This window comes from Gopherus evgoodei, chromosome 7, assembly GCF_007399415.2.
Source record: "Gopherus evgoodei ecotype Sinaloan lineage chromosome 7, rGopEvg1_v1.p, whole genome shotgun sequence".
Lineage (NCBI taxonomy): Eukaryota > Metazoa > Chordata > Testudines > Testudinidae > Gopherus > Gopherus evgoodei.
In genome coordinates, this window is record NC_044328.1 from 20,773,688 (window position 1) to 20,798,196 (window position 24,509).

Consider the following 24,509-nt stretch of genomic DNA (forward strand, 5'->3'; position numbering starts at 1 on the left):
TTCTTACTGTAACACCTATAAACTTCAAGAATCCATGGTTGTGGTTCCTACGCTCAATATTAATAACAGTTATAATTCTATTAACAGCAACAACACATGTAAGGGGAAACAGATATGTAGATAGAGTAAGGAAGAGAAAAAAACAATATAAAGAAACTGTGGAAAATGAAAAAAATATGGCAGGAATATAAAAGTGGGAAATACCTGGAGCCGAGAAGACAATTGAATGAGACAACGAAAGGGAATAAAGACAGAGAAGGAAAGAAAAGAAAAAACTCCCTCACCACAGAAAGGAAGTTCCTTAGGAATGATTAAAAGGCGTCAAATAGGAGGCACAAAGATGTAACGGTGTAATCTAGTCGTCTCTGTATTGTTTGGCAAGACCTGAATAATTCACCTGTTGTTCACTGTGGATGGAAAATACAGTCATTTCAAACATCCCACATACTCAAGAGACCATTATGAGGCACGGTGCAAACTGCTAACAAAAAAGACAGTGTGAGCTCCAGACAATTACAATGTAAGCACAATACATGGCATAATCATTACACACACAGATCTTTCCACTTTTTTAATACTATAACCCCAACATCTCTCAATTTTCATTTCATTCAATCAGTCACTCTCCATCCTCCATGCCCCCCAATCACCCCTTTTTACCTACATTTTCTCCATAATGTCTGTGCTCCAGTTTCTTTCTCCTTAACCACAGTCTCTCCCTCTTTCTCTCCCCTGCCCCTTCTGTCTACCTCTTATTTTCCATAACAAATATTCATTTTCCCCTTTGCATCCTTAATCTGATCTATAAATGTTAAATTTTTGTAGTCAAAATGATGGTGAACCCCAGCATACAAAAGGGTTCTTCCCACTCAATTATTTTCCCAAACTCTTGCACCATCTGTGTTATACACCAGTACAATATGGTAGAGTATATGGCCTGCATATGAGATTTATACAAAATCCCAGTTTTTATTGCATTATCTATATGATGACAAACAGAGACTATATGTTAAGGAATGTGAATGGGGATACAAAGTTCAAGCTGAGTGTTTGTCCTTCACTTAGCATTTCCTGACTTGCCAGTGCCCAATTCCTCTTTTTGGATGGAATATATTTAGGCCACAATCCTGCATTGAGAAACATGTACGCACATCCCTCTGCCCCCTGTGGTTCATAATTCAGGACTGGGACCTTATGTACCAATATATATATACACATATATATGTACACACAAGGGTGCATAATGCTGGAAAGGATGGTCACATTATTCCTGAATGGTAAAGCAACAGGTAATTTTTGAAGATCATCCAAAATGAGTGCCAAGAAAACTTTTAAAACACTTCACATGATCATGTGTTTGTTTAGGCACACCTTTAAAAAAATTTACTACTATTGTTTTTCATCTCTCTACTCATAAAGCCATGTTGCCTTACTTATATATCGGAGTAGATGGCTAGAAAATTTAGAAATCTGCCACCCAAAAATTAGCTTCTATATATTAGATTGTGGTTATTTGAAAGTCCATTATCTCATAAATTTTCCATTCTAGAATGAATTGCTTTATACCAGCTTTCCAACAGAGTATAGCATAGTTGTGAAATTTCCTTATTTAATGATCTCAGTGATCTGAAGAAACTTTAATGAAAGGTAGATTATGAGTGCAGTTCTATTATCATTATCGAAACATATGTATATGTATATATATTTATATATATACACATTAGGGCTGTTGATTAATCGCAGTTAACTCATGCAATTAATTCAAAAAAATTAATCGTGATTAAAAAATTAATTGTGATTAATCACAGTTTTAATCACTCTCAAGCAATAGAATAACAATTGAGATTTATTAAATATTTTGGATGTTTTTCTACATTTTCATATATATTGAACTCTGTGTTGTCATTGAACTCAAAGTGTATTTTTTATTACAAATATTTGCACTGTAAAAATGATAATCAATAGAAATAGTATTTTTCAATTCACCTCATACAAATACTGTGCAATCATTTTGTCCTGAAAGTGCAACTTACAAATATAGATTGTTCTTGCTACATAACTGCACTCAAAAACAAAACAATGTAAAACTTCAGAGCCTAGAAGTCGACTCAGTCCTACTTCTTGTTCAGCCAATTACTAAGACAGACAAGTTTGTTTACATTTACAGGAAATAATGCTGTCCATTCCTTATTTACAATGTCACCTGAAAGTGAGAACAGGCTTCGCATGCACTTTTGTAGACGGCATTGCAAGATACTTACATGCCAGCTATGCTAAACTTTTGTGTGCCCCTTCATGCTTCAGTCATTATTCCAGAGGACATGCTTCCATGCTGATGACTCTTATTAAAAAAATAATGTGTTAATTAAATTTGTGACTGAACTACTTGGGGGAGAATTGTATGTTCCCTTCTCTATTGTACCTGCATTCTACCATATATTTCATGTTATAGCAGTTTTGGATGATGACCCAGCACATGTTCATTTTAAGAACACTTTCGCTGCAGATTTGACAAAACGCAAAGAAGGTACCAGTGTGAGATTTCTAAATATAGCTACCACACTCGACCCAAGGTTTAAGAATCTGAAGTGCCTTCAAAATCTGAGAGGGATGAGGTGTGGAGCATGCTTTCAGAACTCTTAAGAAAGCAACACTCTGATGTGGAAACTACAGAACCCGAGTCACCAAAAAAGAAAATCAACCTTATGCTGGTGGCATCTGACTCAGATAATGAAAATGAACATGCATCAGTACACATTGCTTTGGACTGTTATCAAGCAGAATCATCATCAGCATGGACGCATGTCCCCTGGGAATGATGACTGAAGCATGAAGGGACATATGAATCTTTAGCGCATCTGGCACGTGAATATCCTGCAACACTGGCTACAACTGTGCCACGAGAATGCCTGTTCTCACTTTCAGGTGATGTTATAAACAAGAAGTGGGAGCATTATCTCCTACAAATATAAACAAATTTATTTGTCTGAGCAATTGGCTGAACAAGAAGTTGGACTGAGTGACTTGCAGCCTCCATAATTTTACATTTTTTATTTTTGAATGCATTTTTTGTACATAATTCTACATTTGTAAGTTAAACTTTCATGATAAAGAGATTGCACTGCAGTACTTGTTTTAGGTGAATTGAAAACAAACAATTTCTTTTGTTTTTTACAGTGCAAATATTTGTAATAAAAATAATATAAAGTGAGCACTCTATACTTTGTATTCTGTGTTGTAACTGAAATCAGTATATTTGAAAATGTAGAAAACACCCAAAAATATTTAAATAAATGGTATTCTATTATTGTTTAACAGTGTGATCAATCATGTAATTACTCGCAATTGATTTTTTTAATTGTGCGATTAATCTCAATTTTTAATTGCTTGACAGCCCTAATATTCATAAAGGTGCATTTGCATATGGAAATATACATATACACATAAATACATGTATACGTGTCTAAGAAAAAGAGTGAAAGAAAATATATTAAGATGTGATGTGTTTATCACATGCTTTGGGATGGTTGTGTTACTCACAAGTGAGGAAGTCTTGAGTGACATATGCAGTGTCCCAGTTGAGTGCTAATAAAACCTGAATAATAAATCATTCCAAATATGCCACATAGCATAGAGAAAAAATATTTTAAAGAGTTAAAAAAATTGATGAGAATTGGGGTTTTTTTGGATTATGTTCCTTCACCTAGAAAGCCAGGTGGCTGAGTTGCCATGAGTCCAGCTTTACAGGGCAAAGAGGAAGCAATAAAAACCTCTACAAATAACCTAAAATAGATGGTCTAGATCTAAAACACCACATATTTAAAATCCAATTTCCCAGTTCATTCAGGACTGAAAGCAAATCCTGGATTCCAGTGGAACCCTTTCCCGAAGATATAAAAATTCCACTTTTACCCTTGAAGAGATCAAAAAACAAAAACAAAAAAATAAAAAGAGAATTTGCACATGTGGCATTGTTGAGATATGATTCTCCCCATCCTGGGCAGAAGTATTTTTTTCAGGAATGGGGGTGGGGATCACATATTTCAAAGGAGGAAGAAACTTTTTTTTGGCATGTTTGTTTTAAAAATAGTTACCGAAGATGCCCAGGGAGCTGGCAATATAAGAATACATTTCCAACTGATAAAAGGAAATCCTCTCTCTAACAAAACCCATGGCAAGCCTTGGAACTCATTGCCACAAGGCAGCAATGAAGCACAGAATTTAGCAGAATTCAAAAAAGGATTAGACACTTAGATGATAATGAAAATCTTTGTGGTTCCATTAGCTTTAAGTGATATCAGAATCTGGAGATGGCAGTAAGCCCTATGCCTGTTATTGTAAACATGCTTGGAACTGAGAGCCAATATTGCATTTACAATAAAATTATTGATAAATGACAATTACAGAAATGCTGCTCCTGGCTTGAACTGTGAAGTCCTACCTTAGGATCAATGGTGGCTCTGCTGTAAGTCCTGTGCATGAAACAGCTTCCAGTTGTGCTGCCCCAGGAGCAGGGCCGTCCTTAGGATTTATGGGGCCCTGGGCAGTATTATTAAACTGGTGCCCCTATGCTGGATGGCAGCCCAAGCTCACAGCCTGGTGGGGGAGGGGGAGGAGGGACTTGACAGCAAAGGATAATGAGATGCCCAGCCTGCCTCATGGTGGCGGAGAGTCACAGTTCCCCGCAGAGACTTCCATGCACTCTCCCTCATGCAGAATGGACATGAAGAAAGTACCTAATTAAAAGCACTAAAATTTGGGAATAAAAAATGTCAGTCACAGGTTTTTTGATATGCCCTGAAGTTTGTCAGAGATTTATTTGCAAAAACTTCATAGTAAGGGTGAGTCAGCTGTCCTGCTGAATACAACATTACATATAATGGAATACATGATGCAGCTCTTCTCTGTTTTACATTATCTTCATCAGTATTTCTAAGTTGAATTATATTTTAAATGTACTCAAATCTTAAGCCAGCATTCCAGATTACTACATATTTAACTCACTGAAACAAAGACATTCTTTTAAATTAATCAGAGAGATTTAGTGTGTTCATAACAATGTTCATTGCTTTAGAAAAAGGGAACAGTAATTTACCTTGTGTGATCTCCATAACAAGAGACATGGTTATGAAATTTCACCAACTTTAAAAAATATGTTTCCAAAGATTTTAGGTATAACAAGGATTTTGTCTTACTAAAGTACTGATTTTGCTGGAGGGTTCATTTAAAACTAGTTTGTCGGATAGTCAGAAGTAAAGAAAGGGAACTCTTTGTCCAGCTATCTGGAAGGGAAGGACTGTTGTCCCTTTAAGGGCTCTCTTCAGTGGGGAGTGCGGGGAGAGGTGGTGAAGAGATGAACAGAAAGGACAGGAAGACTTGGAAGCACTTTTTTTTAACTATAGTAATTAAAATGTGTATTTTAGATAAGAGAGGTCTTTTGAAGGATTTATTTAAAAAACTGTGTGTGAAGATCCACACATTTAAGGCTAAAGATGATTGTGCATCTAAAACTCTATGCAAGCATTTTTTAGAAATGTGATTTTATAATCTTCACCAGCTCACTAATGAAATATTTTTAAAGCAAATTTTAAACTAAGGTCCTGTAGACTGACATGTTCTGTGTAAATATTACATTAATGCACAACTGTTTTTGTCAGTAAAGTCAGAAACTGACAGTATAAAAATTTATTTGGGCATAAGCTTTTGTGGACATCTGATGAAATGGGTTCTAGTCCACAAAAGCTTATGCCCAAATAATTTGTTAGTCTTTGAGGTGACACAAGGACTCGTCCTTGTTTTTGCTGATACAGACTAACAGGACTACCACTCTGAAACCTGTCAGTATATACCTTGGGGTTGGCAAATGCCTGTTAAATGGCTTTATTACCCCTTGAATGTCTCTTTAACAGTTTCAGTGTTGTGCTAATAGGTCTGGCAGGCTGGAGGTTTTTTCACTTTTAACTACTAGATTCCCTCCCAAGGAAGACTCACCAGGCTAGAGCAGCCATCCGTGGGAGCCTGCAGGAAGGGTCAAAACAGGGATAGGAAAACAAGAGGGTGGACACTAAGACCCAGTGGTGCCCCAAATTTTCAGGTGCCCTACGCAGCTGCCTATGTTGCCTATGCCTAAGGACGGCCCTGCCCAGGAGCAGAGCAGGAAACAGATTGACTCAGAGCCCCAATCTGTCTCCTGGTTTCCCTTGCTCAAGGGGGAATGTGCCTTTGCCAGCCTTGTATCTGCCATAGCATATGTAGTCATGCTAGCTGGGACACTGAGGGAGATGGAGCATTTTCCCTGCCCCTTTCCACCCACATGCACAGTGCAGACATAGCAGCCCTGTGAAAGTGCTCTTCTCTGTATGTAAAGATGAACAGAATGAGCCTCAACTGGATCCTAAATACATTCAATCCTTATTTAGGTAAATTGATAGTGATTTCAGTGGAAGTTTTGCCAAGTAAAACCAAAGGCTCATTTCAGAAAGGTGCTGAAGATCCTCACTCTCTTAATTTCAATATGAGTTGAGCTCCTTAGCAGCTCATAGGTAGCTCATAGAACCAAGGTTTCAGATCAGCTCCAGATCTGGCCCAATGTGAGTTTTAAGGAGCAGTTCATGTGCTAAAATGGCAAATAGTATATTGAAATAAATATATAGTTAATTTCTTTCTATTTGTCTAGTTACTCTGTATAAAAAACATGCAGCTTTCAGTCCAGGGTTCAGGATGTTATAGCTATTTAGACTTGATATTTAATTGTCTGTTTTGCAAAATGACAAACTTTTTTCTAGTATTATGCACAGAAATTTACAAGTAATTACAAAGCATATGGCCACACAATTCATATCTATGTGATAGAATGATCTTTCTAGTGTCATACAAAACTTTCAAAGTGTATTATATTTTTCCAGTCACATTTTTATTGCTTTTATAAGGTATTAATGTACTGGATATTTATTGGTTATCGCTTTGGAAAGTTCTGATCTCCTTTCTTCTCCCCTCCTATAATATGTTGTTTAAAATGTTCTTTCTATAGACTAGTGTTCCATATGTACCATTTTGGTTTTTTTCCAAATTTCATTGACTGCAAAGGGCCAAATTCAGGCCTGATGTAAGCAGGTACAACTTCCACTGATTCCAATGAGAGGTATGAATTTGACCCAATCTCATTATAAAAGAATAGAGTTTACAGCAATTATTATGTGTGTGTTGTGGGGGGGGAATATGAGTTAAAGGATACAATGAATTAATAGATAGTAGTGTCCTGTATGACCAGAATGTTTTCTGGGAAGACTTGTATAAATCACTCCAGGAGTAAAACAGTTAAAACCTGCTATTGGTATAGTGATTCGTGTCATTGTTTGTGTTAAATGTTACACAGTGTACGAGAGCGTTGTCTAGAAGAACAAAAGAGACGGCGGCAACGAGCAACAAAGAAAATCAGTACCTTTATTGGTACTTTTATACTTTGTTTTGCACCTTATGTAATTACAAGGTAAGTTCAAACCTATCTACTGAAATTCTATATGCAGTAATTCAGAAAAATTTGATCAACGAATCATAAAACAGAATATTAACCCAGAAGTCTCCTACTTTCAGCAAAACTTCTGTCAAACATTTCCACTGTTATGACAGAGGTTGCATTTACTGTAGTAATGGTATTCTACATATTTTATAGTTCTTATTCTGTCCAATTCTCAGTCAGGCAACAGGCCAAACTTTGATCTCAAAGTCCAAATAGGCCAGGATTCTTACCTCATACACATCAGAGTAAATCAGAAGTAACTCCACAGAAGTCAGTGGGTCAGATCGGTGTGCTGTCCTTATTCATACTTAGTTCACTGCACAAATTGTCCCAATGATTTCAAGTGGACGCTTTACAGAGTAAGGTACTACAGAGCCTGAGATGAGCTATGAGAATCTAGTCAAATGAGATCAGAATCTGGCCCACAGACTTAAATGGGAGTTTTGTCTCAGTGAATAGAGCTCTTAATCATAAACAGAATATCAAAGCTTTCGTGGCTCAGAGATAAAACAAAAATTCTTGTGATTTATGATCAGAGGCCAGTTTCCATTTGCTATCTTATCTTTAAGAATGGTCCTATAGGAAACATAAAATTAATCCTATGAGAAAAATGTTAAAGCATGTAGCCCAGATAAACATTCTGAAGTTACATTTATTGGAAAGGAATGTACAACTTGCATTCATTATTAAAGAACTCCAGGCAAATTCTGGTGTTGAAACTGGAGAAGGAAATTGATTCTTGAATATTACTTACTGCTGTTCTAGTGAAAATACATTATTGGAAAGTCAGACCCAACATATGAGAGCACAACCTAAAAGGTTAAGTTAATTTTTTGGAATATTTATGATATTTGGTATATTTATTCTTTTAAAAATAGGCTTAAAATCTCTAGGCAGAACTGGAGGTTTGTGTCATTTATGATGTTATGCCCACGACAATAATGACCATTAAATACACAGTGTTTATTTGTAACAGAATGTGACTGTATTTATTGATAAATTCCACTTAATAACAGCAATAAGATCGTCTAGGCAACACATTCTGACACTTTTTAGATTATTACAGTCACTTAGTCTTCAGTCTCATGCTTTACAATGTCAGAACTAGAGTATTTGTCTGATTTCAAGAGGCTAACTTCATTTTACACTAAAACTGAATTTAAGACTGAATGGTGATTTTTAAGGTTCTTCTCCATAGTAGCCTATGGTTCAGTCTTGCAAGGTGCTGAGCATTCTGCCCTAAATCCAGCAAAGCTCATTAGGTATATGCTTAACTTTAAGCATATGAGTAATCCTGTTGAAGTCAATGCATCTATCAAGTGCTCAAAGTTAGGCAGATATCTAAGTGGGAACAGAGTTCTCAACACTTTTCAGGATGAGCACTTCATCATTTTTCTAAGCAAAGAGTGAATATAAGGTATGCATGGAAAGAGAAAGTTAATCACTCAGGCCCTTTTTCAGCAATCCATTCCTAATTCAGCAAAGCACTTAAGCACATGATTCAATTAAATATGTGCTTACATGCTATGCTGAGTAGGGATGGATTTAAACACGTGGGTTATGTTTGCTGAATCAAGGCCAGAAAACTGTAAATCATGAGGCGTGATGATTGATCTGGGTTTAGAATAAGGGATCTCGAAGTAACTTTGGTTTAGCCAGGGAAAAGCTTATCTAATTGGGGTTAAAAACCAGTGCTTTCAGTGATTCAAACAAGTACTGGAGGCAACTGTTTGTTTTTAGCTCTGAAGTAGAAACATGCTATTAAATGCTTATTAAGAATAAGCCCCTTTAATTTATAACAAACCTCCTTAGCTCCAGTCACTGACGTCTACCAATACTCCTTGTTTCTGAATGACTTTGGTCCATATTTCTAGAGTTACTAACGTAATAATATGATAGCCGTGCCTTTCTATATTATATGCTAATATATTTTGATTTGCAATAATGCTGCTAGTCCATGCTTCCATTCCTTATATCTTTACATCAAGATATGTAGCTATACCTACCATTAGATAACATTCTCACACATCCCTTTATTTTCTCTCTGTAGCTTTTTATAGGAAAATAACAATATTTTTATTTCAATTTTTTCTGTCACCTATTACAGGCTCTAGGCCCTTCATATTATTTCATAATATTCAACATTTACTCATGTGAGTAAATTCTGTTTGTCAATAATCAGGCCCTAAATTATTGAATTATCCCATAATATCAGAAAAAAATAGCCCACAAGCCCTAACAAGCAAATCTCCAAATTTTAAACGAAAAAAGGAAAGAATTCTCTTATGTCATCATGAAACATTTGACAAACAAACCAATACCACATTTTTCATACCTGCTGGTCTGATCTTTGCAGACAAAATCGTGTTTGTACAAATGAGTAGTTGGGTACAGAATTTCAATGAGAGGTTCCCACTTGCCAGTTTGTGCATATAAATACTCGATTTTCATAATCAATTTTGGGTGGCCAGTTTTGAAAAAAACAGCCTTCTAGTCTCAACTGAAAGCCTTAGTTGATGTGAAGTGGAGATATGACAATGGCTAGAAAAAAAAGGCTTCTGGGGCTCACAGGTCAGGTTATAGGAATTCACATGTCACTCTGATTCCTTGCAGAACATGGCAGGTCATGATACATACACACACTGAAGAAGCAAGACTGACTGTTAATAAGACTGCTCACAATCAGTAAGAAGCAGTCATTTTCATGCTTTTGGAGGTTATCCAGTGCAGTGGCTATTAAAACAGCGCTTTGTAAAAAAGGACATTATGCTAACACATTCCTGTTTTACCAAACAATAAGGTGAAGAGCTGTGTGCCCGGAGCTTCTTTACAACAATTAACTCTGAAATCAACATGTAACATTAAAACTCTCTGATAAAGCCTTGAAAATAAAGATCTCATCAGTACAACATATTTAATCAGAAACCATTCAGATCAAATTCTGATGTCAATGGGAGATGTGTGCAAATATCTGAGGGCAGAAGTTGGGCCTTAGCATTTTGACATATACTAAAACAATTAGAATTCAGGCTAAACAGAGGTAATACAATAGAGACAGTCTTAACCAAATTTCTGGAAAATGAATGGATTTGTTCTGATCTGATCATCTAAAACCCAGAAAATATCTGTTTTGCCTCACCATTTAATGATAAAATGTTTGAGACGATCTGTTCTATACTGTGTTTTCCCTATAACTGTTCTCAGATTACAGCCTTGAAAAACAAGTATGTTGGAACTACATCACTGGCTTCTCTAGTGTGTTTGCAGTAAAAGCTTTCGCTACAACACATGTTTAGACACAGAGGCATGCACTGACTTGACTAATGCAAAGGAGTTTCACTTGAGTGCCTAAGAGATTAATGTCTTAATTCTCAAACTAAAGAAACATTCTCTCCGGTTTACTGGAAGTGAAGTTAAAAGGTTTATTATCTACATGACATCCTTTCTAATAATTATAAAATTCTAAAATATTAACAAAATATTACAAGGAATACAGCTTTACAGCTTTGAAGCATTAAGGCATTTGCAATTGTGTAGATGATGCTGTGGAATTTAATTTACAGATGGCACTAAAATATTAATGCGACTTCACTGAAAATGTCACTTTTTGGCTCTAACGTTTCATGAAAATTGAAACTGAATGCATAGAATGTCCGTCATCAATGGGAAACAAAATCTTCCTTCAAAGATGACGACAAATACAATATGTCTTGAATATCCATCATGGAATTGTCTGTGCATTGTACAACATTCAGCATTGGGCTCTGTGTACATTTCTATGCCTGAGATTTTATTACATATGTTACATCTGTAATAAAAACACAGGCATATATATATATATATATATATATATATGGTTGCCAGAAATAATGCACTATGTATTATGCAAATTGTAAGTTTCAAGGACACAAATATAATTTAATAAACTACTAAAAATTCTGTTGATAGAAGTGAGGGATTTCTAATAGGCCTCAATCATTGAAGAAAAAAATAGCAGTGAATCTTGGATTGCTTCCTCCAACTGTCTACTTGATGTGCTTTTAGGGAAGATTGATTATAATTCATGAAATTGATTGACACAGGGTCAAACGCAAAGTTCCACATCTTGGTTATTGAAGGCATCTGCTGAATTTAATGACGTTCCATCAAACTCTATCAGAATATGAAATGTGTCTCACCCAGTAAAGTATTCTCTAGTTACCAGAGTTTGAAAGACTCGTTCTTCTCCTATATGATCTCTTGACCTCTTTTCCACATTTTAGAGCACTTCCTCTGTCTGAGAAAGAAATATACAGCTTGTTACCAAACAATTTTAGAACAGCTATATGAAGAAAAGATTAGAGAACCTGAACTGAATTTTGTTAATGGTCATCTTCAACATGAAGGAATCCTGGGAAAGAAAATCCCATTTGAAACTTGACAGTTATGCAATAGCCAATATGCAAATATTTGAAAGGAAAATTAATCTACAGTACAGCACTTTTTGGTTTAAACTCAATAGCCACACATTGTCTTCACTTGCTGCCCTTGGACAATGATTCCATTTAATTGTCTTAGTTCATATACATCTAAACAGTCATGGTATTGGCAACAGGTGACAGTAACAGCTCACAGAGTGCAAGTAGTTATACTGTTCAATGCGCAGACCGACAGACATTGAAGGCATGTTTGTTAACTGATTTTAAAATGAAAAGTCCCCCTATGGCTTATGAGAGGCTTATAATTATGAAATTGACTGGAAAACTATGAGGGCAAGAATGGTTTTTCACAGCAAAGAAAAAAAATATGAAAACTGGCATGTTGGAGAGTATTTCTGTCATGGGGTCCACCCTGTCTGCGTGTTGCCCCTGAATTCTCTTTCTTTCACTGTTCCTGCTGCATCTAAGATCACACTAAGAAACTTTACCATTCATATAAAGAAACACCCCCCCATACAAAATAATATTTAAATGCTAGTGTAAAAGACATAGAACTATCTTCATTATTATCTACATTACAGTAGTGTCTAGAGGCCCCAGCTGAGATCATGGCTCCATTATACAGCCTCAAAATGACTTTGACAAATTGGAGAATTGGTCTGAAATCAACAAGATAAAATTCAATAAAGACAAATACAAAGTACTGTGCTTAGGAAAGATGCACAACTCCAAAATGGAAGATATCTGGCTAGATGCTAGCACATCCAAAAAGGATCTAAGGGGTATAGTGGAAAGTAAATTGGATATGAGTCAATGTGATGCAGTTGTGAAAAAATCTACTATTCTTGGATGTATTAGCAGGAATGTCACATGTAAGACATAGGAGGTAATTGCCCTGCTCTATTTGGCACTGGTAAGGCCTCAGGTGAAGAACTATGTTCAATTCTGAGCACCACACTTTAGGAAAGGTGTGGATAAATTGGAGAGAGTGCAGAGGAGAGTAACAAACATGAAAAAAGATTTAGAAAACCTGACCTATGAGTAAAGGTTAAAAAACCTGGGCAAGTTTAGCACTGAGGAAAGACGACTGAGAGGGGACCAGATAACAGTCTTCAAATACTTTAAGGGCTGTTATAAAGAGGCCAATGATCAATTGTTCTCCATGTAGCCTGGAGGTAGGAGAAGTAGCAATGGGCTTAATCTGTAGCAAGGGAAGTTTAGGTTAGATATTAGAAAAATCTTTCTAACTATAAGAGTCATTAAGCTGTGTTAGGTTTGGGATTAGGCTTCCTAGGGACATTGTGGAATCCCTGTTATTGGAGGTTTTTAAGAATAGGTTGAATGTTTGTCAGGGATAGTCTAGGTATACTTGGTTCTGCCTAAGCACAGGGGACTAGGCTAGATGATCCCTCGAAGTCCCATAGGGCTTGTCTACACTTACAGCACTGCAATGGCGCCTCTGTCATTCTTAGTGAAGATGCCTACCCGGAGAGTCTCCCATCGGCATACGCACTCCTCCTCCTCCCCGAGCGGCAGTAGCTATGTCAGTGGGAGAAGCTCTCCTATCAACATAGCACTGTCTACAGTGGAGGTTAGGTCGGTATAATTACAACACTCAGGTGTGGATTTGTATTGTAGACCAGGGCATAGTGCCAAAGAGTTTACAGTGTAAGTAGGCAGGACAAACAAAAGATGGGAAGGGAAAGAGAAACACGGAGAGGTGAAGTGACTTGCCCAAGGCTAGTGGCAGAGCCAATTAAGGAACCCAGGTCTCCTTAGTCCCAATCCAGTGCCCTAACCTCTGGCTGATGACGCTTCTCAATTCTCCTTCAAAAAGCATGATTGAGGGAGGAATTAAGCAAGAGATTAATAAACCAAGGGAGAAGACATACACGTTTGTAAGATGATTAAGTCAGACAAAGCTACTTTTAATACTGCTTCAAAAACTGCGCCTCAGTCACGCTCTCTAAAACAATACTGACAGGTTTTTTTCCCTGCAGGAAGACTAGTAATAAACCAATTTGCCATACATGTTCATGGGGACCTGCTGCTGAAAACTTGCAGCAAAGATTTAATATCCCAGTGCAGATCAGGGCATTTTATTCTCAGATGGCAAGACATGCATCTTTTGAAATACTGTTCTGGAAAATTCAATTGTTTTTCAAAAATTTTGGACACATATTAAGCAGAACTGCCCTTTGGTGCTTCTAAAGACATTTCAAGAGAAAAGCTTGCAAAATATTCAATATTGTCTTGTCAACATTGCCTGAAATATCACAAAATGAAGTATCTGTGTTTGAATCAGCATAAAATGAAGTAATTTAGCTGAGAAACTCTATTCCCTGTTGGTCCAGAACAGCTGGAAGAGGTATATGGTTCCTCTGTGACAACAAGAAAATTTCCAAAATGTCTGATATACAAAAGTTATCGAGAACATTACAGGAACTACCATCCTTCAAGATCTAGGATACATCTACACTGCAAAGACAAAAACAGAACCCCTGAAGCAACAAGTCTCAGCACCTAGGTCAAGTGACTCAGGTTCATGAGGCTTGCACTACAGGGCTAAATATAGGAGTGTAAATATTCCCACTTGGGCTGGAGTCCACGTCCTGACACCCATCGAGCGGGGTGGGTCTCAGAGTCTGGGCTTCAGCCTGAGCAGGAACACTATACACTGATATTTTTAGACTCATAGTTCAAGCCCAAGTTAGTTTGGCTGAGCTCAGACTTGCTGCAGTAGTTCTTTCTGGGTTTGTTTGTTTGTTTGTTTTTGCAGTGTAGACGTACAGCTAGTATTCTGCACATGCAGTCCACTCGCCTGGGCAAAGGCACTCCTCTTGGTGTTGAACTCTAGCATACTAAAAAAAGGTTTTAGGACAATATTTAGACAATTATTTTGGACAATCTGGAAAAAACATTCTTGTAATAGTTGAGATTAATTTGTTGTGCACAAGTGATTGTGTGATAATATCATAATATTTAATAGGAGATTTTCAGTGAAGACTGTATTCATTTAATTAATTAACTTGTGACTAAGCAAAACCAATAATAAACATGACGCTGATGATACACCACTATTAAAAATAATTTCTGAAGAAACCCAAGTGTAAATTCATGCTTTCCTTTACTAGACCAAGACCTTATAGGAATAAGCATCCAGTAGAGATCAAAGAAAGCACTACACCTTCTCAGAAAGGGCATACAGATAGGATACGGCTTAGAGAGTCAAAGAATAATTGCTGAATATCTGTTATGAATCATAAGACTTGTGTGAGGTCCCTAAATGCTCAGTGTGAGACCCACACTGAACGGGACCTGCTGTAAATCAATAGGAAGTACATTCTTTGTTTTCTTTTCTCATTGTTACTAGAGAAGACATGGGAGAGATCATACAAGTAAAGTCATGTTCATATCAATATTTCTAAAAATCAAGCTTGAACAGTAAACATATCCTTGCTCCAAGTGGATGCAACTTCACTGAAGCCAGTGGAATGCATTTACTTACAGCTGGGCTGTATATGGTCCAATATAGTGAACATTTCTGCTCAGGTCAGATCCAGAGATGATTCCTCAGGATTTCAGACTACAGTAAATGCAGCTTATCTGAGACTAAGTAAAACATGAGAATTTGGCCTCTTGCATTTAGTTTAAAGATCTTGGGAAGGTGGGCTCATGTTTTTTCCCCTTCTTGATGCTATCATTCAGTAACTTCAGGATCCCAAGAAGACAGCTGTATATGGCTTATGTGTGAGGGAATGTGGTTTCCACAATAAAGAACCACCGCATAAAAAAACAACACAGCAGATACTTAGTCTGTGTAGGTTTGTTTTGTTGTGCACAGAACTGGTCATCCAGTTATAGTCCTCTGATAACCTGCACAAGGAGGTATGCATGTAACTTCCATTTATAATAAAGGTAGCTGTGTGTAGAACCAATGTGCTATGTTGAAATTGTAGTCCCTTGCTCTGCTAAGAACTGAACAATACAAAGAAATTTCCTCTCCCTGATCCTGCTGGTGTGCCACTAGCAGTTTGCTCTGTTTCCATCTGTACTGTTGTTATGTCTCTCTCTCAGTAATACTTTTCCCCATTTCTTGGCAGACTGGTAGAATTATCATCCGTAGTCCCCATCAGTTCTCACTGGGGAGTTGTTTCCAAGTGTTTGGCTTACAGCAAAGCTGTTTCAGACCCTTTTGTGTACTCTTTATTACGACATCAGTACAAGACGACATGGAAGGACATCATAAACAAGATTCTTAAAAGAAGCTCCATAAATTCCTCAGCGCTCACAAGCGAATCGCACAATCAGAATATCTTGCAAACAACTGAATGAGGAAGCCAGCACAGAATCTCCACGAAAGATGGAAGAATACAAGGTGGTTGGGGGGGAGTAACATGTAGCTATCATTAACTAAGAACGTTCATGGAAGTTATTCACTGAAGCTCACAATTTAGCTTGTATCTCATCAGCAGCCCATGTAACAACTTTCATAGTGAAGCTGGCTGCTTCACACGTCCCTCTTTTGACATGAAGTGTTGTACTTGATACCGGAACCTGACAGCTCTCCAAACACAAATATCCCATTGACTTCAATGCAGGGTGATGCATCCATAATGAGCCAAACCCTTCCTTATTTGAGGGAGCCATAGAAGTGGCAGGAGCAAAATGTTGCAGAGTCCATTTTAATGCTACTCTAAAAAAGCTGTAGTGTATATCCCTGGCTTGCACATGTTGCTGGCTCTGTGTGATGCTCCACCCGATCCGCCTTGCTAGAACTACAGAACAATGCTCACCTGGCTGCTTGAGTAGGTCCCTATGGAAAATCTTGTTAAAGCTTAATAGAAAATTATCTATCTGTTTACCTATGTACTTATATGGCCCCTTTGCTGTAGTATCTGAGGTCTTTTTTCTATATGCTTTTTTGAACTATCCTGTAGAATTGAATAGAGAATGTCGTCTTCTATAGAGTGCTATAGGATAGCTCAATTAAGGCCATCTTTCCTTATTAAATCCTGTATGTTCTTAGAGTAATTTCTATAGAACTTTCTTGGTTTCCTCCCCATGAAATTCTAGAGGACTTTTCCACAGGGTATACAGGGATAAGAAGTCAGGGTACTTATGACCCTTTACCACATGTCTGAACTGTGTAGGGATAGGGGAAAATTTTACCCAATGACTGCAGGACTGGACTCATTTCCCAGAAAGTTTTCAAAGAGTGTCTAGTTATTTTCTTCTCTGAAACTTTACTAATCATAAAAAGCTGTAAATTGTTACGGTTTTTGATGGTTGGTTGTTTCCGGGGAGAGGTAGAAGATGGTTTGAAGTAGAGATAGGCCCAAAGCTGAAATGGACTGGGCCAAAAATCATTCATCCAAATTCTCCTAAATGTGTGGTCCAAACCTGGATCAAGATTTGAACTTTCCAAATTTCAGGGTGTTAGATTTAGTCCCTTATAGAGCAAGATTCGATTTGCAGACTTCAGTCTGAACTCAGATTTGAAGCTAATCCCATTTCTCTTTTAAAGGTATGTTTCTTCTCAGTCTTTTATTAAAGAACAGTTCTGTTTTTAGCAATCACTGCATTTTCAGTCAGCTGTTAATGCAGATATTCATATTGGCAAAACATTCAGACAAAATCAAGACAACCCTATGTACAATATTTCTATGAGGACTTCATTCTGTATATTACATTTGGTTCAGTCCTTAGTATAAGAATTTTTACTGAGTTCAGGGCAACACAGTTCTGTTTTGCAAGTATTATTTGGTTGACTTTATCCTTTAATTATAACTATAGTCAGTAGATGACTTCATAATTAAGTGACAAATACATATCTGACCCTGAAACCATCATCCCACCATTCATTCAGAATTATATTCACTGATCATCAGCAATTGTCCTTTTGATTCAGTGAAAACCAAGGTGGCATAAGATTATCTCTGTACATTCCAAATGTTTTGCCAGTTAACTGATACGTAAAAAACAAGAACAATAATTAATCAATCCTCATTTTTGTTACTGTAATTTTAAAGTTAATTGGTAGCACATGATATCCTCATTATGACACAAGATTAATTTTAAGTCAAGCACAGTTGGTTTCAAAAGCCTCACATGGTATATATGTTTATTAAATATATAAAAAATATTTTTATAAACTCACTCTTTGTGCCAGTAACCAAAGTGTTCTGATCCTGAGATTATGCTTCTCAGTGGATTTTAGCCAATTTTTCTGATAAAGAGACAAAATTCTGTCTCAGATCTGCACCCTTATCTCCAGAAAGTGATTTACAGTCCAGATATTTAATACATCACAACAAAAATTAATTGTCGAGGAATAGATTTGTATAGTGTTCGATCTAAAGTAGTCTGCTCCACAAAACCAGCTGAATGTTTTGATGATGGTATGATTGCAGATTTGTGCCCAGAGTACACCTGGAATTGAATGCATATAGTTAGATACCTTCATTCGTATGATTAACATCTCTATATGATTGGCATCTTCCAATAATGGTTCAGGTCCTTGATGAGATTGAAATTTTTTTGCTCTGTTCATATTCTGCAGATAAATATGAATCTGAGGGCCATATTGAGCTGATGAGGCCCTCTGCACTGGAGGGCTCAAATTCATTCTTGGAGTAAGGTAGGCAATGGTACTGCTCTCTCTTATATTTCTGCTATGTGAGGGGAACTTTATTGTGATCTATGGGCTCCATTAGCACAGGCTGATAGGCTAAATAAAGGTGTTGTCCCAGGTGGTGTGGCCAGGTACATTTACCAACCAGCCTTGTCTGCTTTTTGGAAACACTGGTCCCTTACAGCCTTCCCACCTAGGCAAGGGAGGTTTGTAGCTGCTTTCTGCAACCTCCTGCAACTTGGGAGAATGTCTGTTGTTGAGGCTTTAGTGAAAGCCTGATCCAAAGGCCATTGAAGTCAATGGGAATCTTTTCACTAATTCCAATTGGCTTTGGATCAGGCCCCAAGTATACATGTGGGCATTAGCCTGCATAGAACCGTAGTGAATTTAGCCATTGCTCTATAAAGATCTCTCTTCTATAGTGAAGTGAACATAAACAAGCATTCACATACTTTAAAAATGAAATATTAAACAAGGGAGATTGACAACTACAGTGTAAACAAATATTCCCATGTTAACTATTAATAGTAGTCAAATCAGTTGTAAAACTACATAAAAAGTTAGGCAATTTACATAAATTTCCTCTGATCCAACATCCCAAGTTTAGCCCCCTCTCCCCCAAAATAAATTGTCTACCTCATTTTAATAATTTGATTTATTGGGCTTAACATGATTTTCTCAGGTGCAATAAGTAGAAACATCCTGTTCAGTATTTTTTTCTTAAGAACTTATTGTAATGGCTTGTTTGTATTTCTGACAAGAGTCAGGGAGAATGACTAATTGCTGTTAGTCAGTTTAAAAACTGTAAAGGGTTTAATATAGATAATTGTATGTTCCATAGTGATCACATTTGTTTAAGCGTATTACAACTGGCTGTCTTAAGGCCCATTCCTGTTGTCAATCTGTGTATGGGACTGCTATTGAAGTCAATAGGAGGTTTGCATGCACAACCACCATAGGACTGGTTAAATATTCAATACTGTCCCCATAGAGATTAACTTTTTAAAAAGAGCAATCATTCAAAAAGAGTGAGATGACTTCCGAGCCAACCTTTGCAAGAACTATTAAGGCGGCTAGTAAAAGACGGAGAAGAATATAGACAGGTTTGTTTCATTACAGCTGTGTGTCACACTCAGTCCTTGGTTGATTCATGTGTCATCATGAGCAATAAATCTCTCCCCCTGTATGTTGTGTAGCAATTTATCTTTCTTTCATGGTGCCTTTCTTCTAGAATTAACCTTATAAGAGAAGCAAATTTAATTTCCTCATACTTGCATTTTTTAAACTTGATACAGATATCTGACACATTACCATATTTCTAGCATAGGAGACAAGCTAGAGCTTTAAATGCTGGTGCTCGATAAACTGATTCAACATACAAAATAAAAGAAATATCTGAACATTTTGCTGATATTTTATAGGATGCTAGAAATATGATTCAGTGGCTCATTAAGTGCTAGATATTAAGCTGAATTCTTACAGGCAATGGGCAAAGTTTTCTAAAATATGTGCCTGAGTGATGAATGTACACACAAGTTACTATGTGTCTATTATCACATACTATATGATACTTTCACTCCAGTGAGTTAGAATAACGATGGCAAATGGAATGCACAATACTTTATCTCTGACCATGAAGCGGAATTGCAGTCTTCCTGTCGGAAGCGCAGCTGTGTATGTATGTTTTATGTACAGTTGTTATTTTAAACTATTGGAATAATTTTTTTTAAAGTGTGCATAAAATGTGCTCAGTGAACCTTGTATTGCATCTGCAAAAGTTGCATAACTGCCTGTACAAGATGCAGTTTGTCCTTTAAAATCTGCAATTCCATATTTTATATCCATTTTCCACATGCATGTCCAATTACCTATCTTCCCATGTGCAACTCTGTGTTTTGCAGACAGAACTTGGGTGGATATTTATGAAAATTTAGCCCAATATGGTATGTAGCCTTTTAAAAGCATGAGCTTCTTTTATGTTCATTGTCCTTTGGCAGGTGCTTATAGCATTTAAATAGGTGTATTTGGGTTAATAATGCATTGCAAAAAACAATAAGAGGTTGAAACTGATCATTCCAGTAAACAAAAAGGCCAGATTTTCAGCTGGCATAAAGTCATCATATTTTTATTCACTTCAATAGAGCTATTCTGATTTATATCAGGTAAGGATAAGACCCTATGTATGACTGGGTATATATTATTTAACCCAACCATTAAATTTCTTGTGGACAGATTTTTGAAGGTGTTTAGGTTCTGAAAGATTCAGATAGACACCTAATGAGATTTTCAGAAGTGTCTAGGCACCTCACTTCCATTCATAAGTATCTAGGTTCTTTTGAAAATCCACTAGGTATCTATCTTCATCTTAAAGGTCTAAGTACTTAAAAAAAAAATCGGCCCTAGGTATGTAGGATTTGTTTCTGAGCCCATTGAGTAAACTGACAAAGGTCCCTCTAATTTCAGTGGTTCGGGATCAGATCCGTTATGAGAGGCTGCAGTTCCCAACTTTTTAGGAACTAGATATTCAAAAAAGTTCTCTGAAAGTGATCCTTCCAGGCTGTGCTCCTAATATCTGCAGTAGGACAGTGTCACCTTGTCTCCATATTGAAATCTGGAAGAAGTAATTCACAACTCACTCCTCAACCCCTAAAAAATCATCTAATAGTAACTGTAGGAGGTTCCGACCTGACTATCCAGCTAGCACGGAGTGCATGGAGAGGACACAGGCTGTGTGAACAGTATTGATTCAAGTCCATAGAATGTTTTATATAAAAGGGAGTTTGGGAGGACCTAAATGGCCCATGTTTTCAGGTGGGTTTAAGTTTCCACCAAAACTATTCACACAGACCAAACCAAGCCCTCTTTTGAGGGCACCATCAAAAAACATTTTTGTCTTGTGAGAATCTGTTCTCCAGATTTTTCAGACTCATTCTGTGAACCCAAGTGGCTCAGACAGTCTGATTAAACAGCCAAACATTGATCTAAAACTTAACCTCCAAACTTGTAGTTTACCTCCCACTAATTTATTACGCAGGTTCTAGACATGACAAGCATCCCGTTTTGGATATCTAGTCCTGTACACTTTCAACTTGCATTGTGCAGGTACTGAATACAACATCTCAGAGGTTGTTTGCTGCCCACTCAGTACTGGAATCATCAGCCAAAATTAAATTCAGATAATCTAACAAAACTTAAAAAAGAAGCTAGAGACTCCATCTAAGTCAGCCTACCATCACTATTACTGAGGATGTAATACAATACAGAAACTCAAGTAAGGCCTAGATTCTTCAATTACATATGCATATGTTTTAATAGGGACTAGCCATGTGCTTAAGTGTTTGCAGAATCGGGGCCTACATCTTTAGCAATCTTTCCAACACTCAGACCCATAGAAGAGAGCTAAGGATGAAGTGTTAGCCTTAATTCTTTTTTTAATTACTTTGTATGGTTTATGTCAGGCCACTGATGATACTTGTAGCCTCTGTGTGTGAACTTTTTTTTAAAATCTACTGCTAAAAAAAGAAGGATGTCCCTCAAGGAGATGTATAAGAGTTCACATGGTAGCAAGAGCTGTTAAGGTCTGTACAAAATGTCTACTATTGGCCTCCATAGTCATTGCTGTGTATCATGTAAATATGTATTTAGAGTTTACTTTTTCTAAATGAGGCATCTTGATTGAACAAACTGCTAATGGTTGCTATGGTTTATCGTATATATCTATATTTATAATGAAAATGATTGGCTGGATAGACTAATTGCACTGTCAAGAATATGTGTACTGAAAAGCAAATACATGGCTGGTAATATATCATGTGTACTACACCATGCATGTGCAGTAATTCTGTGTAGTAAAAATATGAAACTTTGTTTAAGAAGTGTTATCGCACATGGTTTCAATGTACCCAAAAGGCACAAGTCCACATAATTGACTTATGCTCTACAAAAGCTGTATTTAAAAAAAATTAATTTTGTAGTTCTTGTTAAATGCTGGAAAACTATCTTCCAGTTATTTGTATACCTAGAGCTTTAAAAATATCCAGTATTTTTAAAAATAAGATGAATATTAGAAAACCTCCAAAAACACCAACCACTTCTTTGGTTTCAGCCCAGCCAGAATTCCTAGAGAAAAACTAAAATAGTTCTTTACAATGAAAATGCAAATACAACCCTAATAATAATAATACTAACATAGGGCCCAATTCTGTTTACACCACAGATAGTCTTATTTACTTTAATTACTTTGCTCTTATGGATCCTGATCACTGAAGTCAATTAAAAGACCTCAGTTGCTTTCAATGGTCTTTGGATCAGCTTCTTATAGAGCTTTCTTATCTTCAGATCTCAAAGTATTATTATCCTTGCTTTGCAGATGTGATAACTGAGGCCCAGAGATGTTAACTGTGAAAGGATCCAGAGCAATGGATGGTCACTTGTTACAAAACAAAATTAAGTGACTTGCCCAAGGTTACACAGCAGATCAGTGGCATTGTCAAAAAAGAACCCAGGTATGCTAACTCCCAACCCCAAGCTCATCCCAGTAAACCTTCTAACCAGAGAGTGTAAAAATGGAGCTGCTATACTAAAGAGAACCAAGAGGGCTTCCCCAGAGGAGATATTTGAAAATTCAGTATCACAAATTGCCTTGGAAAAGAGAAATATATAACTAAAAGGTGCCTTGATTTATCTTTATTTAGATGCAGGGCATTTTTCTAAATATCAGATTTTTTTTCCACTATGTTTTTATTTTCTTAAGATCATTTTAGAAAACAAAATCCCATAGACTTGGCAATCACCAGTGAATCACTGCTGAATTCTTACAGGAATGTAACATATTGCCAACATTTCCAGATGCAGTTCAGTAAAAATTTTTTCCTCGGGATTAGATTATTTACCAAACAATCATTAACAATGATTATGGGACCAATCAGAAAACCCTTACGTACGTCCCAATGGGACTACTTGGATGAGTAAGATTCAGCCACATGACTAAAGGTTTGAAGGACCGGGCCTTTATGTTTCAATAAATATAAAAGATGATTATTTCCATGTCTACTGGTACCTAGCAAGTTTGATTAAGTTAGTTCTGAAATACAGTTAACAGCTACTGTACCTGTAGAATGTGTTGACTACTTCAGCATTAAAATGTGCCATATCATTTAAATTTATATTTGGGCTTCATTAAACTCCTTTTTCTTGGATAATACCAAATAACTAAATAAATAAAATATTTCTAAATTTCATAGAGAAAATTGACATCAATATAAATGTCGAGTGACAAAACAGAACAAGACTGCCATGTACGTAAGAACACCAATTTCCCAGGTAGGCTAAATGATATACTCCTTTTTTCATTTTGTCCTATTTATGTTTCAGATGTGCTGAATCATTTGTGTAAAGACAGATTGACAGAAATCCTAATTTTGTTACAATAGTACCTTGAATTTAAAAAAAAGATTAAAGACCAATGTAATTAACTTATTTACAGATTTTTGAACAAGAGGCCTGTGCTGCCTGTTCTGTTTACGATGGCTTGTGCTTTGTGAATACATATCAAATGTTGTAATATATTTTTATTATCTAGAGATAATTGTTAATACAGAAAAATATATATGTATATTGTGATTTTGTTACTCTGTTATAAAATGTGATTCTATTATTAAATGAACTTGTGTGAGCAATTTTTTATATAAAAGATTACATTGAAAAAATCTGCCTCTTGCTTATTGGAAACATGGAGATTGCTCATTTTCATGTGATTGCAATGACATAAAATGATCTCATTTTATTAATGGGTAGCTGGTACCGAGTACATTATGATAAGGATATACTTTTTCATCCATTATGAGCACCACAGATGTACTAATTAGGAATCAAATCCTCAATCCTGCAGTGACTTCAGCTGGTTCTCACCATGTTACAGTTGAGGAGATAGACTGAG

At 36.6% G+C, this 24,509-nt stretch overlaps 1 protein-coding gene across 4 annotated transcripts in view; it reads left to right on the forward strand.

The window, feature by feature from the left end:
• Positions 1 to 24,195, forward strand: part of GPR26 (G protein-coupled receptor 26) — a 28,704-nt gene extending 4,509 nt beyond the window's left edge. Inside the window, exons 2-4 of one of the 4 annotated variants that reach the window (XR_004001399.1) lie at positions 7,376 to 7,489; positions 16,041 to 23,076; positions 23,815 to 24,195. Coding sequence is in view for 2 of the 4 variants with exons in the window: in XM_030570996.1 (XP_030426856.1) it covers positions 7,376 to 7,489; positions 16,041 to 16,272 (346 nt within the window). In the remaining 2 variants the exon portion in view is untranslated. Of the gene's footprint in view, positions 1 to 7,375; positions 7,490 to 16,040 lie in introns of all 4 variants that reach the window. The other 3 variants (XR_004001398.1, XM_030570996.1, XM_030570995.1) reach the window with 3 other exon arrangements.
• The last annotated feature ends 314 nt before the right edge of the window (positions 24,196 to 24,509 follow it).